Source organism: Drosophila kikkawai, unplaced genomic scaffold, assembly GCF_030179895.1.
Source record: "Drosophila kikkawai strain 14028-0561.14 unplaced genomic scaffold, DkikHiC1v2 scaffold_279, whole genome shotgun sequence".
NCBI lineage: Eukaryota > Metazoa > Arthropoda > Insecta > Diptera > Drosophilidae > Drosophila > Drosophila kikkawai.
The window spans coordinates 14,780-33,096 of NW_027222623.1; the positions used below are offsets into that span (position 1 = coordinate 14,780).

An 18,317-nucleotide genomic window follows, 5' to 3' on the forward strand; every position below is an offset into this window, starting at 1 on the left:
TAAATTCGGATTGACTAGCTATATGCTCCTACCTATTGTAAATATTTGTATAGCGGGGATAGCAGATGAGCGAATCGTAAAAGAATATATACCGCTTCGTTAGGACAACTGACATGTATCAAAATATGTCTATTATTCACTTGAACCTGAATATAATGATACATAAGATGACAAATAGTAGATCTTTCAACCAAAACGTCTTTTCGGATTAAAGATTATTTTACCAAGGATGTAAAGGATTTGGGGGATTGCGTCATCTATGTAGGTTCGGGGTCAATGTTTTCTATGAGAGTCTGAATCAAGTAGTATGGAAGTGTAAATAGTCTTGCCCATGGAAGAAGTCCATGATTCCTGAATATTGATTAAATTCGATTTTTTTTATTATTTTCTATTGTGTTAAGATCAAATATATTTAAAGATAAACATTATTAATTAATACAGTAACCGTTAGTATTCACTTTATATACGAGTGGATATTATGCAGTCATAACAAGTTAAAATGGAGGAACAACTTCCAAGAGATATTCAATGCTATCTGTGCCTAAAAGACATTGAATATCCAGCTCAGTTATTATCCACTAATTGTAACCACACGTTCCATTGGGCCTGTTTCAACACTAAAGTTGGAAATCGAGATTCTTGCCCAGTGTGCAGATCGAAGCTAGAAAGATCGCGTATGACCCTAACTGTTAATACCGACCTAAATCAATCCTCTCAGAGTTTACCATCAGACAATATGCCAGTCCGACTTAGAAGTCATCCTAAGGAAGTGGATGCCCCTCCAGAAACTATGAGGGCAGAGATAGGAAACGAACCAGGTCGCGAAGATCAGGCAATTGGGGAAGAACAAAGTCCGTCTCCTGTTTTGAATGAATTACAACAATCAGTAGTTGAAGCTATGAGTGCAGCAGCTATAAGACAAACAGAGCTTATAACTCGAGCCATGAATGTAGGTTTTCAAAATCTTCAAAAAGCACTTACGCAACAAGAAGATTCTCGAACCGGAAGCGTTCCGGCCGCAACCGCAAGGGGAAGTAACCTTGTGACTACGGTAAACTCTGTACCCTCGGGTTTGTCTTCCAGAACTTCAGGCTTAAGACCAGATCGTATAGGTCAAATTATAAGTCACTGGAACCTAAAGTTTTCAGGAAAATCAGCTATGAGTATAGATGGTTTCCTACATCGAGTAGAAACGCTTACGCGGAAAACTCTAGACGGAAACCTTGAGCTTTTGACGTGTCATATTAGCACGTTGCTAGAAGGACCGGCTAGTGAATGGTACTGGCGGTACCAAGAAAGTGTTCAAGAAGAAACTTGGACCAGTCTATCTGAAGCTTTAAGAGAGCAGTTTAGGGAAGAACGAACTGATGTGAGTATCAGAGCATCCATTGATCGTCGCAAACAGAAGACAGGAGAGTCTTTTGATGAGTTTTATGAAAGCATTGTTAAATTAACCTCTAAGTTGTCCGTGCCGATGGCTGAGTTGACCTTGTTAGAGTGTGTTCGGTCAAACTTATTGCCTGAAATCCAACTCGAATTGCTATACCACCATTTTAGTAGTGTAGCCCAGTTAAGGCGCGTAGTACGCATGCGAGAAGCTTTTATGCACTCTGTCAATCCTGCCGTGCGAAAACCTCTTCCTGCTCCTCGTCGTATGATACACGAGATCAAAAGCGAATCCGAAGTTGAAAGCGAGCCAGAAGACGTTGAGCTGTCCGCAATAACAACTTCGTGTTGGAATTGTGGTAAAAGTGGTCATTTATATCATGATTGCTACGATGAGCGAAAAGTCTTTTGCTACGGTTGTGGAAAACCAGATACATACCGACCCTCTTGTCCTAAGTGTACTGGCACAAAAAACTATCAAGCTCGTGCACAAGTGAGAAGTGCACGCAAACCGACTGTTTCCAAAGCAACCAACACCGAATAGAAGAATCCAAAGATTCTTACCAACCCTCACCAGATTTGACTAGCAACCCTGAATGTTCTATTGACCCGGCGATTACCCTTTCTGCGGTATCTAAAAGATCTAAAGTATCTAAGAGAAGAAGGCGTTCTCAAAGACGCATAAAAACTTATTATCGAAACTTGCAAAAGGAACAAAAAGGTTTATTGTCAGCGATAATTTCTGCCGATAGTCGTCCATATGCGAATGTAAAAGTCCTAGGTCGCTCAATTTCTGGCTTAATGGACACTGGTGCTTCTATCAGTTGTATCGGAGGTGCTTTGGCTAAAGAGTTATTGCAAGAACAGGTAAAATATAAGCCCATGACTAATTCTGTCCGAACTGCGGATGGACAAACTCAAACTATAACTGGCAAGATTCGTGCAGACGTTGAATATAAAGGTGATAAGAAAAGTTTAATCTTTTATATCGTACCTTCATTAGTACAGTCGCTGTATTTAGGCATCGATTTTTGGAAAGAGTTCCAGCTACTTCCGTTAGGTCTTCTTCAATCCACTCCGGAGAAAAGCCTAGCAGCTATTGACACTGACTTGTTCAGACCGATCTCCCGGGAACAACAAGTCGAATTGCAAAAAACCGTTCAAAATTTCCCATCCTATACGGAAAAAGGTTTAGGCAGAACTAACATACTCTCTCATTCCATTGACGTAGGCGACGCGAAGCCAATTAAACAACGCCATTATCCGGTGTCACCTGCGATTGAGAAACTTCTATTTGAAGAGATAGATCGTATGTTAGCTCTTGTGACTGACTAAGCTTTGGCTATGCACGTCATTCGATTATGCTAGTCGAAGACGTAAACAAGTTACAGTTAGGAGTTAGAAATGAATGGAAAATTACTGGGCAAAAGCTCGCGCGCATGTGCAGCGATGCGCTGCTCGCTTAGCGACCGCTGATAAGGCCGCCGGCAGCGGCGATCAAAACAAAGAGCGCGAAACCCAATACAGGGTGTCTCGTTCCCAAACATACCGGCCCCCCTGAACGGTCGTTCAGCACAGAGGCAAGACAGCAATTTTGGTAATTGGGCGTTTGTAGGATCCATGGGCCGTCTTCACTGTTACGACCCGTACTTTGTCATCTGATCCTGCGTGCACCTCGCTGATGCGTCTAAGAATCCATTTAGAGGGAGGTAGATTAGGCTCCTTGAGTACCACCAGTGTGTCGATCTTCAGATTCTCAGTTTCTAGATGCCATTTTGTGCGTTCGTGAAGCGATGTCAGGTATTCCATATGCCACCGTTTCCAGAAACCTTGGACCATAGCTTGCAGCTGATTCCACCTCTCCAGTCGATTGATTTGCATATCCAGACGGCAGGGTTCAGAGAGGGCAGTATAAGGAGCTCCAGTCAGGAAATGAGCGGGAGTCAGCGGGTCCAACGAATTATCCCCATTTGGGCACAGTGGGCGAGAGTTGAGGATGGCTTCAATTTGGGTCAAAACAGTCGCTAGTTCCTCAAACGTGAGAGCCTTGGATCCAAGTATCCGTCGCATATGAAGTTTTATGGAACGAACGCCGGCTTCCCACATTCCGCCAAAATGAGGGGCAGATGGGGGTATGAAGTGCCAAGAAATGCCTTCGTTGGCGAAGAATCCAGCCAGCTCCTCATCTTTAGATTGTTCGATGACTAGGCGTCGCATGTCGTCCAAAGTTTGCTTTCCGCCATGAAATGTGGTTCCGTTGTCCGAGTACAGATCGGTGGGCTTTGTTCGTCGGGCAATAAATCGTTGAAAGGCGGCGATGAAGGCCTTTGCAGTCAGATCACTGACGACCTCGATATGGATTGCCTTTGTAGTTAGGCAGACGAAAATAGAAAACCATGCCTTCCCGATCCGAGGAGTTCGTCCTGTTGATTCCTTGATGGCGATCGGTCCAGCGTAATCCAGCCCTGTATGTTGGAAACAGCGACTAGCCTGAACTCGAGGGATTGGCAGCTCTCCCATGATCTGGTTACTGGTGCCTTTGCGTTGAAGAAAGCAGCGTTTGCATTGGAAAACTGCCTTTCTGACCAGATTGCGTGCACCCAGAATCCAGTACTGCTGACGAAGATTGGTGAACGTAGCATCAACTCCAGTGTGTAGATGTGAAACGTGAAAATATCGAACCAGGAGCCCGGCTAGTGGTGAATCCTTTGGTATTAGGATTGGATGCTTGGCGTTGAAGTTGATTGTCGATTTGTCGATTCTTCCACCGACTCGCATAATTCCATGATCGTCTAGAAATGGGGAGAACCGAATTAAATGCGATTTAGCATTAAGCGGGCGTCGATTCTCTAGCTGCGCATATTCTCTGGCAAAGAAATTTTGTTGCACGTGTCGGATGAGTCGGCATCGTGCGGCCTGCAACTCTTCGGATGTAAGGAATGGTGCCGGATTCCTATGACGAGATCGAAGAGAGTGAATAAAGCGATAACAGTAGCTAGATACCCTTAGCAGACGCGTCCAGGTTGAGAATTTGTGGATGAGTAACTCGTAGATACTTTCATCAGGAAAGTTATGTAGAGTTGTGGGCTTGACAGCTCTCTCTTCGGTGTTGACATCGAGATTTGAAGATACGCTGAACTTGCTTGTAGACGGTGGCCAATCAGAGGGCGGTGTGGCCAGCCATGATGGACCCTTCCACCACAGTCGATGCTCCAGAAGCTTGGACGGATGAAGTCCTCGAGAAGCACAGTCGGCAGGGTTGTCCTCTGTGCGAACATGATTCCAGCAGCTGCGAGGAAAGTCGTTCAAGATCTCAGCCGTTCGGTTGCAGACGTATGTGTTCCAGTTTCGTGGGGGAGCTGAAAGCCAGTGTAGCACAATTTCTGAATCTGTCCAGCAGCTCGTGCTGAAAATAGGAATCGTTAGTGAGGCTTTGACAATCGAGAGCAATCGAGAAAGAAGTAGAGCAGCATTCAGTTCCAGACGTGGGATCGAAACAGGCTTGATCGGGGCTACACGGGTTTTGGCAGCAACTAGGGTGATTTGAAAACTGCCTCCATATGCTACTCGAGCGTATACAACCGCACCGTAGGCTTGCGCGGATGCGTCGGCGAATCCGTGTAGTTGAACGTCTTGGAATGGTGACGCAATGTATCGTGGTACTTGACATTGCGTAAGTGTTGGCAAATCCTCCACCAAGGCCTTCCAGCGCGAGCGTAGAGTTTCAGGAATCGGGTCATCCCATTGCAGAACACTTGTCCAGCTTTCTTGGAAGATAAGCTTGAGTAGAACTGTGACTGGCGCTACCAATCCAAGCGGGTCATAGATTCTTGATAGCTGCGACAAGAGTTCCCTTTTCGTCGGAGAAATGGTCGGATCGCACTCCTTGATATTGAGGTACATGACGTCCTTTCCGGGATTCCATTGGATGCCAAGAATTTTGATTGGTGAATCCGCAGCTGATTTGTTGAGGAGCTGGATAGGCTCATAACATCGGTCCTCTTCTGGCAATGATTTTAGAAGACGCCAACTGTTGGAACTCCATTTCCGTAGTTTGAATTGCGCCTTATCCAACAGTTGAATCAGCTCGTTTTTGAGAATCATGAGCTCGTCGAATGAGTTGCACCCTGTTGGGATATCATCTACATAAGCGTCGTGTAGAAGCGCGTGGGCTGCTGCGGGGAACTCGTGGCGGTGATCCTCAGCTAGCTGCTTAAGAACTCGAACAGCCAGAAATGGTGACGGCGCCAATCCGTAGGTGACCGTCAACAGGCGAAAATGAAGCAGTGGTTCATTCTCGTTCTTGCGCCAAACAATGCGCTGATAATTGGTGTGCGGCTTGAAGACTTGAATTCCTCGGAACATCTTCTCGATATCCGCGCAGAAAACATATGGGTGCTGCCGGAAACGTAAACAAACGCCGAGAAGATCGCGTTGAATGGGTGGGCCAATTTGAAGTCGATCATTGAGAGACACTCCAGAGCTGTCCTTTCCCGATCCATCGAAAACTACGCGACATTTCGTAGTCAGACTGTCCAGTTTGATGACAGCGTGGTGCGGCAGATAGAAGCAGGTTTCTGGGGACTCATCAATTTGAGCCGATGTCAGCTGTTCCATATGACCACGTCGCAAGTAGTCGTCCAGAAATGCTTCATACTGCTGCTTCAAGTCTGGAGATCGACGAAACTTGCGTTCCAGCGAGTGGAAGCGATTGATGGCCTGCGGTAAAGTTGAATCAACAGGCGGCGCATGCTCCTTGAAGGGGTACTTGACGACGTAAGCCCCGTTCTCCAAGCGCGTGTGAGTGGCAGCAAAATGACGCTCTGTTGGATCGTTGGCGTCCAAAAGAGCCTGGCTAGGATGTATATTATCCATCTCCATGAAAGAGCGAACCATCGTGTCGAGGTCCGCGTGATGAGTAACCGCTGAAGTCAGGTGATCATCGCATGCATTGTAAGAGCCTGCAATAATCCAACCAAAAACAGTATTCAGAGCGATAGGAGCGTCGTTACCAAAGCATTTCTGTTCTCCAGTATAAAGAGACCAGAGTTGATCTGATCCAACGATGACATCGATGGATCCTGGCGTGCAGAATGTGGGATCTGCCAAAGGAAGCTCGCAGATTTGCTTCCACGTAGAAGATGAGGTGTCAATAGCCTGGGCCGGGAGTGATGATGTCAGCGAATTGAGAATAAACGAGACCAGTTCGACAGTTTGGTCCGAATGACGAGAGCGCAGCTTGATATGTGCGCGTCCTCGGGTAACGCCAGCACTGTTGGCTGCGAGACCGAGTATAGAAATCCGGGCGTGCGTTCGACGTACGCCTATTCGCTGAACAAATGATTCCGACGCCAAGGTGATTGTGGACCCAGTGTCCAAGAGCAGCCTGCAGGTTGTAGTATTTCCCCAGGCGTCGACGACGTCTGCAAGGATGGTTGGCAACAGAGTCTGCGAACCTGCAGCTGAAATATTCTCCAGCGTATGATGCGTGAAGTTATTTTCCGCGGGAGGTAAACTCCCTGATTGATGAATCTCTTGACCAGGCGGTTGATTCTGGCCGATTGTAGACGCCGCTTGTGAGGTTGATGGACGATCGCGGCTGTCCGTACGGGCTCTCTCCAAGTAGTTACCGTTTTGAGTTGGCTGCGCCGAGCCAGGGTGAACCAGGGTGTGATGCTTGCGGCGACAAATCCGACAAGTGTGTCTCGATGTACAGTTACCCGCCAGGTGACTTGGGCTGAGGCAATTGAAACATAGCTTTTTCGTCTTGAGAAACTCCCGGCGAGCTGCGATGTCGAGTCCGTTGAACTGAGGACACTTGAACAGTTGATGAGTTTGCTGGCACGATGTGCATTTGGGTTCTTCTCGTCTAGGATGCGTATCTGCGTGGTGCGTTGTGGCTGCGCGTCGAGCTTGGGTTGGTCGAACTAAGTGAAAAGCCTCCAAAGTATCGCAGCGAGAGGTGAGAAATTTAAGGAATTGGTTGATGGTCACACCTTTTCCCTCGGAGTCTGCGCACTGCGCCCAAGCTTGGCAAGTATCGGTATCTAATTTTGACAATAGGATGAAGATTAGCCAAGGATCCCTCTCTTCGCAGTCAAGGGCTCGCAAACCACGAATAACTTCGTCTGCGCCATCGGCCAGTTTCCGCACTGTGCTGAGATTAGTAGACGTAGCACTGGGAAGGGTCATGAAACTGTTGAGGAATGATCGGATAATTAGCGATTGTTTGTTATATCGCTGCTCAAGCCGATCCCATGCCTCCCGATAGTTCTCATTAGTCACAGGAATATGTTTGACTAAATTGAGGGCGTCTCCGGATAGATACGATTTGAGATAATGAAATCGTTGACAATCCGTCAGGCTCGAATTGGAAGCAATCGAGTCCGTAAACATATCCGAAAAATGTTTCCAGTCCTCATAATTCCCGGAAAAGGTTGGGAGTTTGATTCGCTCGAACTGGAAATCCACATGGCTCCTCTGGGGCGCATCTGCTGGTTGCACAGTGGCCAAAATATTGTTAGACGTCTGATCACGCCGTAACTCCTCCAGAGTGTTGCTTAGGATGGCGTGTGTAGCGTAATGTTTCTCCTCATAGGCATCAAAATCGTCGTCCGGATTCTCCCAATCCGACTCCGATTGGAAGGCGTACAGCTCTTCCGAATGTCGCACAAACCGCAAATAATTGTCTTGAATTTGCGACAGGCGCACCACAATTGTGTCCACTGATTGAATGTCATCCACAAATTTTAGGGCATTATTATGCGCCCGTGTGATTTGGCTTTTACAAAAGCCCCGTTGTTGAATCACACTCCGCATGGCGATCGCGAAAAGATAACGACTCTATACGATTTTGAAATCTATAGATCACCGTTGACAAAAAACCTCAATAATTAAATTAATTGGCCGAAAATAAACAGTATTGGTGGATCCGGCTCGAAGGACCAGTTTTTAGGATGTTTATAAATGAATCCGCCTTAGTGTATACTGTTTAATATAATTTTATTTATTTCCGAACAATTACATTTAATATTGTCGACCGCGCTGCGTTAGATTGCATTGAGAGCAAAAATGTGACTGACTAAGCTTTGGCTATGCACGTCATTCGATTATGCTAGTCGAAGACGTAAACAAGTTACAGTTAGGAGTTAGAAATGAATGGAAAATTACTGGGCAAAAGCTCGCGCGCATGTGCAGCGATGCGCTGCTCGCTTAGCGACCGCTGATAAGGCCGCCGGCAGCGGCGATCAAAACAAAGAGCGCGAAACCCAATACAGGGTGTCTCGTTCCCAAACAATAACTGAGCTGGATATTCAATGTCTTTTAGGCACAGATAGCATTGAATATCTCTTGGAAGTTGTTCCTCCATTTTAACTTGTTATGACTGCATAATATCCACTCGTATATAAAGTGAATACTAACGGTTACTGTATTAATTAATAATGTTTATCTTTAAATATATTTGATCTTAACACAATAGAAAATAATAAAAAAATCGAATTTAATCAATATTCAGGAATCATGGACTTCTTCCATGGGCAAGACTATTTACACTTCCATACTACTTGATTCAGACTCTCATAGAAAACATTGACCCCGAACCTACATAGATGACGCAATCCCCCAAATCCTTTACATCCTTGGTAAAATAATCTTTAATCCGAAAAGACGTTTTGGTTGAAAGATCTACTATTTGTCATCTTATGTATCATTATATTCAGGTTCAAGTGAATAATAGACATATTTTGATACATGTCAGTTGTCCTAACGAAGCGGTATATATTCTTTTACGATTCGCTCATCTGCTATCCCCGCTATACAAATATTTACAATAGGTAGGAGCATATAGCTAGTCAATCCGAATTTAAAATTCCTGCTAGTTAAGACAACAAATATCATTAAGGGAATATAGAAAGGGGTTGATGGAGAAAGGGAAAAGGGAACGAAAAGGAAAATTTAAGGAACAAATGCTTCCATAAAGCAAAGGACCATAAATACTTGCATTCCAGTATACTTCGAGTTCAGGATATTAGTATACTAACGGTAAGGAACCGATTAAATTCGGAGCCGAAATCCAGTCGAGTTAACCTTTATCCTTTGTCGGCTATTACACTTCTAATTCTGCGAGCGGAGCTAAGTCCTTATTTATTAGATTTAGCTTTCCTGCAACCAAAACTATTAGTGAAATACCGTTTTCCGAACTGGTACTAACGCCATGTAGAAATTCCTAATTCTTTTCTCTGAAGTCTAAACTGGAATGTAGCACAAAACCAAGACTACATTTTTGTGATCTAGCTGTTTGAATCACTTTATTTTATTTTTAGGACCTGTCGGATCTCTCTTCGGGCCCCACGTTGGGCGCCAATTTATTATTGTAGCATATAACGTTCATATCCGAGAAGGATCAGGGATATGAGAAGACGAACGGATGGTCGGGGAGTCTTATTTCGCAGAGCACGTGATAATTTTCCGGCTCAGTGTTAGTCGGGCGTTGGGGAGGTTCCCTAGTTAATATTCTGCTAGGCTCATTGCTCGCGGGTATACACAATAACAAATAAAATTCACGTGCGGGTATTGGGGTAGTCATTGGTCTTGAGTGTCATTATAGAGAGAGAGGCAAAGGGGAAATAGTCTGAGAGAGGAAGTCATCGAGTCCTGCACAACCATATGCGCTAACTCAGGTGGTATTGAGCAGCGTTATCCCCACCCTACCAATGATCGCCAGTGCTAGTTGTTCCTAAAGGATATTAGGCGATCCCTTGATCGGTTGTCGAACCGCTAAGTCATTGCTCCATTTCCGATTGCCATGATTCCTGAAGAAAATCGTCTACTCACGCTTCATTATAATTTTTATTAAGGACTAATTATAGCAGAAATAGAATTCATTTTGGGTTGGCATTAACATAAGAACTTAATTTAATTACTAACGAGATTTAATAATAATACTTCATAAAATTGTCTTCCTTTGGCTTTCTTTCGCGTTTAACTAGTTTTTCTTTCATTTAATTATGACGAGATAATGCGAAGGCGTTTATTTTATACAGTGGAACCCAACCGAAAATTAACTATGATAATAATAATTAATAAAGGATTAATTAAGAGTTATTTTCCTTTTGATTCACCCTGATTCTTTTCAGTGTATCAATTTATATTTGGTTATTATTTCGTTACTAGGTATTTTAATAATTCAAAAGAAGTATGTATATGTTTTTACTATTTAAAGTTACATTATTTAATATATGTATTAATTCATTAAAGGATAAGAAATGGCGATCAAATAAAAATAATAAAATTAAATAATAACGAGTTAAGGTGACTTACAGTAATCCATTATTTCCTCGGCGAAAGATCTTTCTCCAGGTGCTGAATGGTGGGGTTAATATTTGTTTATTTATTATTTATAATTTGATTCGCTTTTGCATTTAATTAAATTCATGCCTAGTGTCATCTTTCTGTCTATATAACCAAAATAAAAGAAAAAAAAATAAAAGGATTTTTCCTTGCTAACTGTTAATACCGACCTAAATCAATCCTCTCAGAGTTTACCATTAGACAATATGCCAGTCCGACTTAGAAGTCATCCTAAGGAAGTGGATGCCCCTCCAGAAACTATGAGGGCAGAGATAGGAAACGAACCAGGTCGCGAAGATCAGGCAATTGGGGAAGAACAAAGTCCGTCTCCTGTTTTGAATGAATTACAACAATCAGTAGTTGAAGCTATGAGTGCAGCAGCTATAAGACAAACAGAGCTTATAACTCGAGCCATGAATGTAGGTTTTCAAAATCTTCAAAAAGCACTTACGCAACAAGAAGATTCTCGAACCGGAAGCGTTCCGGCCGCAACCGCAAGGGGAAGTAACCTTGTGACTACGGTAAACTCTGTACCCTCGGGTTTGTCTTCCAGAACTTCAGACTTAAGACCAGATCGTATAGGTCAAATTATAAGTCACTGGAACCTAAAGTTTTCAGGAAAATCAGCTATGAGTATAGATGGTTTCCTACATCGAGTAGAAACGCTTACGCGGAAAACTCTAGACGGAAACCTTGAGCTTTTGACGTGTCATATTAGCACGTTGCTAGAAGGACCGGCTAGTGAATGGTACTGGCGGTACCAAGAAAGTGTTCAAGAAGAAACTTGGACCAGTCTATCTGAAGCTTTAAGAGAGCAGTTTAGGGAAGAACGAACTGATGTGAGTATCAGAGCATCCATTGATCGTCGCAAACAGAAGACAGGAGAGTCTTTTGATGAGTTTTATGAAAGCATTGTTAAATTAACCTCTAAGTTGTCCGTGCCGATGGCTGAGTTGACCTTGTTAGAGTGTGTTCGGTCAAACTTATTGCCTGAAATCCAACTCGAATTGCTATACCACCATTTTAGTAGTGTAGCCCAGTTAAGGCGCGTAGTACGCATGCGAGAAGCTTTTATGCACTCTGTCAATCCTGCCGTGCGAAAACCTCTTCCTGCTCCTTGTCGTATGATACACGAGATCAAAAGCGAATCCGAAGTTGAAAGCGAGCCAGAAGACGTTGAGCTGTCCGCAATAACAACTTCGTGTTGGAATTGTGGTAAAAGTGGTCATTTATATCATGATTGCTACGATGAGCGAAAAGTCTTTTGCTACGGTTGTGGAAAACCAGATACATACCGACCCTCTTGTCCTAAGTGTACTGGCACAAAAAACTATCAAGCTCGTGCACAAGTGAGAAGTGCACGCAAACCGACTGTTTCCAAAGCAACCAACACCGAATAGAAGAATCCAAAGATTCTTACCAACCCTCACCAGATTTGACTAGCAACCCTGAATGTTCTATTGACCCGGCGATTACCCTTTCTGCGGTATCTAAAAGATCTAAAGTATCTAAGAGAAGAAGGCGTTCTCAAAGACGCATAAAAACTTATTATCGAAACTTGCAAAAGGAACAAAAAGGTTTATTGTCAGCGATAATTTCTGCCGATAGTCGTCCATATGCGAATGTAAAAGTCCTAGGTCGCTCAATTTCTGGCTTAATGGACACTGGTGCTTCTATCAGTTGTATCGGAGGTGCTTTGGCTAAAGAGTTATTGCAAGAACAGGTAAAATATAAGCCCATGACTAATTCTGTCCGAACTGCGGATGGACAAACTCAAACTATAACTGGCAAGATTCGTGCAGACGTTGAATATAAAGGTGATAAGAAAAGTTTAATCTTTTATATCGTACCTTCATTAGTACAGTCGCTGTATTTAGGCATCGATTTTTGGAAAGAGTTCCAGCTACTTCCGTTAGGTCTTCTTCAATCCACTCCGGAGAAAAGCCTAGCAGCTATTGACACTGACTTGTTCAGACCGATCTCCCGGGAACAACAAGTCGAATTGCAAAAAACCGTTCAAAATTTCCCATCCTATACGGAAAAAGGTTTAGGCAGAACTAACATACTCTCTCATTCCATTGACGTAGGCGACGCGAAGCCAATTAAACAACGCCATTATCCGGTGTCACCTGCGATTGAGAAACTTCTATTTGAAGAGATAGATCGTATGTTAGCTCTTGGTGTCATAGAGGAGTCAGAAAGTGCCTGGTCCTCACCAGTCGTTTTAGTTCGCAAGCCAGGCAAAATCCGCCTGTGTATCGACAGCCGTAAAGTGAATGCAGTCACGCGTAAAGATGCATACCCAATGCCAATAATTGACGGTATCTTAAGCAGACTACCAAAAGCCGAATTTATCACTAGTCTCGATTTAAAAGATGCCTATTGGCAAATTCCTCTCGAGCCAGGCTCTCGCGATAAAACCGCTTTTACTATACCAGGTAGAGCATTATACCAGTTCACTGTTATGCCGTTTGGGTTAACCAATGCCCCATCGACCATGTCGAAATTGATGGATCGCATCATACCCGTTACATTAAAAAACGAAGTATTTATTTACTTGGATGACCTATTGATTGTATCGGATACGTTTAATCGACACTTGTCCGTTCTTAACGAAATAGCATCTTGCTTAGCCAAAGCTGGCTTAACCATTAATATTCAGAAGAGCAAGTTTTGCATGAAAGAAGTCCGTTATTTAGGCCATGTAGTAGGTAATGGTACTATTTCCATGGATGCAGACAAAATTGATGCTATAAAGGAATATCCAGCACCTCGATCAATCAAGCAGTTACGTCGTTTTTTAGGGATGATAGGGTGGTACCAAAAATTCATTTGTAATTTTGCTTCTATCGCTACGCCATTAACCGATGCATTAAAGCATACGAAGCGGTTTGAGTGGACGGACGCTGCAGAAGAAGCCTTTCAATCTCTTAAGAGAGAGTTGTGCAAAGCTCCAGTGTTGCATACTCCAAATTTTGATCTACCCTTCTCCATACACTGCGATGCTAGTGATACAGGCATAGGCGGTGTACTTATGCAGATAAATGAAGAAGGCGATGAAGTGCCGATCTCATACATGTCTCGAAAGCTTAACAAATGCCAGCGTAACTACTCGGTTACCGAAAAAGAATGTTTGGCAGCTATGTTAAGCATTAAAAAGTTCAGAGCGTATATCGAGGGACATCCTTTCACGGTAATAACCGACCATGCCTCGTTAAAATGGCTGATGACTCAATCCGATCTCAGTAGTCGATTAGCTCGATGGGCTCTAAAGTTACAAGGATTCGAGTTTACCATACAGCATCGAAAAGGCAGCAAAAATATTGTTCCCGATGCGCTTTCGCGAACCTATACTGAAGACTTATCCGCTGTCGAATTACCTCAGTTTATCGACTTAAAGTCCCCACATTTCCACTTATCCCTTTATCAGGATCTACGAGAGAAAATTGAAAAAACTAGTCCTTTTTCAATTTTCTCTCGTAGATCCTGATAAAGGGTGACGTGAAAATAGAGGATGGTCTAATATTTCGTCGAATGGAGCATTTAAACGACAGCAAAATTTCAGATGATCAAGCGTGGAAACTCTGGTTGCCCTCAGAATTAGTACCGAAAGCGTTACAATTAGCCCACGATGATCCGTTATCTTCTCACGGTGGAATAAATAAAACCCTCGAGAGAATACGTCGCTATTACTTTTGGCCAAATTTAGTGACAGATGTGCGGAACTATGTTAACCAGTGTGAAATTTGCAAAGTTACTAAGCCATCCAATCGAACGCTAAGACCGCCCTTGGCAAAATCTACTGAGAGTCATAGATTTTTCCAAAAGCTTTATATCGATTATTTAGGGCCGTATCCACGTTCGAAGGCAGGTCACATTGGAATATTTATAGTAGTCGATCATCTTACGAAATTTCCTTTCTTGAAACCTGTAAAAAAGTTTTCCGTCGATGCTATTTTGCCCTTTATCGAAGAAAATCTGTTTCAATGCTATGGAGTTCCCGAAACCATTGTTTCTGATAATGGAGTCCAATTTAAGTCGAACGCATTTAAACAGTTGCTATCCAAATATGGCATAAACCACGCTTTCACGGCAGCGTATGCCCCTCAAGGGAATGTGTCGGAACCCGTAAATCGTTCGGTAATATCTGCCATTAAAGCGTATGTACACCCTAACCAAACAAACTGGGATGAGAATCTAAGTAAAATCTGTTGTTCTCTTCGTTCTAGTTTCCACACTGCAACGAATAATACCCCTTATCGCCTTGTTTTTGGTCAGCAGATGATCACCCATGCAAGCACGTATGAGCTTTTGCGTCGCTTGAGCTTGTTAGAGGATCGATCTATCGTATTTAACAAGGACGATTCTTTTGATCTGATGAGAAATCAAGCCAACCTTCACGTACAAAAACAATATACCCGCACTGAAAGAGCGTATAATTTGCGAAGTCGGGAAGTCTCGTTTGTCGTAGGTCAGGAAATATTTCGTAGGAATTTTCAACAAAGTTGCTTTGCTAAGGGCTTCAATGCAAAATTAGCCCCAGCATTTGTGAAAGGAAGAATAAGGCGGAAACTAGGATCAGCGTATTATGAAATTGAAGATATGCAAGGAAAGCTAGTTGGCAAATACCACGCTAAAGATATTAAGCAATAGCTATTCGTGCCAAGCGTGTATCCCTCTTGTTGATCCCCCAACAAGTGTGATTTTAGCGGGGGGGAATTGTAATAGCGCTTGTCACTAGCGTCGGAGCCATCTACCGGCTGAATTCAAACTAGGCGCCCTATCGGCTCGTATGATCAACAGCGCCACCTGTGGGCGGAGTTGCCATACCATAGTTAAATTTATATCGCATACTTTATTTTATACTGGCCCAAAATACAAGCCTGGGCTTAGCGTAAGAGCAGCTAACTTTGCGCTGCCAATTTCCTTTTCCTCTACGATCTTAAGCCGGACAGACGTGGTATTGTTAATTAAAAATTAATCCTCCACCTGTCCGCCAATCTAAAGTGTTTGAGTGTGCCAGACTCAAGGTATGTACTGGATACATCATTATTTCAACCCAGAAAACTAATAAAAATTAATTTATTAGTTTCTGGCACTTTGTGCCTAATTGAGGATCGACTTGCCTCGAGGAGCCCCCTCCCCTCGGCAGTACTACGGACAACTGCGCCCAGCGGCTGAGCTGCCAGCAGAGTCAGAGGTCTGCATTTTTTTTTTGGTTTTCCTTGGATCGGAGACCAAGCCAAAAGGCTGAACTTGGCCGTCGAGTTCCCAAATTTTCATCGGCCAGCGGAGCCCCTCGTCCAACAACAACATGGGAGAATACCCTAACCTCCAGCTTTGAACAACAACAACAAGTGCAAATAACTTCAAGCTCCGCTTTGCATATTTTTCTGAACAACAACAACCAGTGAAGATAATCAAAATTTAGGCTGAAAAGCCATAACAATTAGGGAGTATGTGCCTTCCTTAAGTTTTTCTGTACAACAACAACAAGTGAGAATAACCCTAGTGATCATGTGCCCTTAGTTTTTGTACAACAACAACAAGTGAAAATAACCTAAATTCGGGCAACAACAACTAGTGACCATGTGCCCTTAGTTTTGTACAACAACCACAAGTAAAAATAACCTACTTCGTTGCCGGAGTCAACAGCAACCGCAAATAAAAATAATCTTAAATAATAACAATAAGAAATAATTAAAATGGCACAATATTAGATTAATTAATTTTCAACTATATTCTTTTCCTTAATTATTTTTATATTTTTTTTATTTTTCAAACTCAATACTATAAATAAATTTAAATTGTGAATGTGAACGAGAAGAAAGGAGAAATGAGGCTCGAAGTACAGTGAACTAATTAAAAATAATTAATTCTATTTGTATGATGTAGTTAGCAAGGAAAAATCCTTTTATTTTTTTTTCTTTTATTTTGGTTATATAGACAGAAAGATGACACTAGGCATGAATTTAATTAAATGCAAAAGCGAATCAAATTATAAATAATAAATAAACAAATATTAACCCCACCATTCAGCACCTGGAGAAAGATCTTTCGCCGAGGAAATAATGGATTACTGTAAGTCACCTTAACTCGTTATTATTTAATTTTATTATTTTTATTTGATCGCCATTTCTTATCCTTTAATGAATTAATACATATATTAAATAATGTAACTTTAAATAGTAAAAACATATACATACTTCTTTTGAATTATTAAAATACCTAGTAACGAAATAATAACCAAATATAAATTGATACACTGAAAAGAATCAGGGTGAATCAAAAGGAAAATAACTCTTAATTAATCCTTTATTAATTATTATTATCATAGTTAATTTTCGGTTAGGTTCCACTGTATAAAATAAACGCCTTCGCATTATCTCGTCATAATTAAATGAAAGAAAAACTAGTTAAACGCGAAAGAAAGCCAAAGGAAGACAATTTTATGAAGTATTATTATTAAATCTCGTTAGTAATTAAATTAAGTTCTTATGTTAATGCCAACCCAAAATGAATTCTATTTCTGCTATAATTAGTCCTTAATAAAAATTATAATGAAGCGTGAGTAGACGATTTTCTTCAGGAATCATGGCAATCGGAAATGGAGCAATGACTTAGCGGTTCGACAACCGATCAAGGGATCGCCTAATATCCTTTAGGAACAACTAGCACTGGCGATCATTGGTAGGGTGGGGATAACGCTGCTCAATACCACCTGAGTTAGCGCATATGGTTGTGCAGGACTCGATGACTTCCTCTCTCAGACTATTTCCCCTTTGCCTCTCTCTCTATAATGACACTCAAGACCAATGACTACCCCAATACCCGCACGTGAATTTTATTTGTTATTGTGTATACCCGCGAGCAATGAGCCTAGCAGAATATTAACTAGGGAACCTCCCCAACGCCCGACTAACACTGAGCCGGAAAATTATCACGTGCTCTGCGAAATAAGACTCCCCGACCATCCGTTCGTCTTCTCATATCCCTGATCCTTCTCGGATATGAACGTTATATGCTACAATAATAAATTGGCGCCCAACGTGGGGCCCGAAGAGAGATCCGACAGGTCCTAAAAATAAAATAAAGTGATTCAAACAGCTAGATCACAAAAATGTAGTCTTGGTTTTGTGCTACATTCCAGTTTAGACTTCAGAGAAAAGAATTAGGAATTTCTACATGGCGTTAGTACCAGTTCGGAAAACGGTATTTCACTAATAGTTTTGGTTGCAGGAAAGCTAAATCTAATAAATAAGGACTTAGCTCCGCTCGCAGAATTAGAAGTGTAATAGCCGACAAAGGATAAAGGTTAACTCGACTGGATTTCGGCTCCGAATTTAATCGGTTCCTTACCGTTAGTATACTAATATCCTGAACTCGAAGTATACTGGAATGCAAGTATTTATGGTCCTTTGCTTTATGGAAGCATTTGTTCCTTAAATTTTCCTTTTCGTTCCCTTTTCCCTTTCTCCATCAACCCCTTTCTATATTCCCTTAATGATATTTGTTGTCTTAACTAGCAGGAATTTTAAATTCGGATTGACTAGCTATATGCTCCTACCTATTGTAAATAT

At 42.3% G+C, this 18,317-nt stretch overlaps 1 protein-coding gene across 1 annotated transcript; it reads right to left on the reverse strand.

The window, feature by feature from the left end:
* Nucleotides 1-2,955: 2,955 nt before the first annotated feature.
* LOC138929526 (uncharacterized) lies at nt 2,956-8,205 on the reverse strand. Its single transcript, XM_070288960.1, has one exon. It carries the CDS (start codon nt 8,203-8,205, stop codon nt 2,956-2,958), a length of 5,250 nt encoding a protein of 1,749 aa, XP_070145061.1.
* Nucleotides 8,206-18,317: the final 10,112 nt, after the last annotated feature.

Excerpts from the sequence above, each read along its gene's own strand:
- LOC138929526 (XM_070288960.1), bottom strand. The coding sequence starts at position 8,205 with ATGCGGAGTGTGATTCAACAACGGGGCTTTTGTAAAAGCCAAATCACA.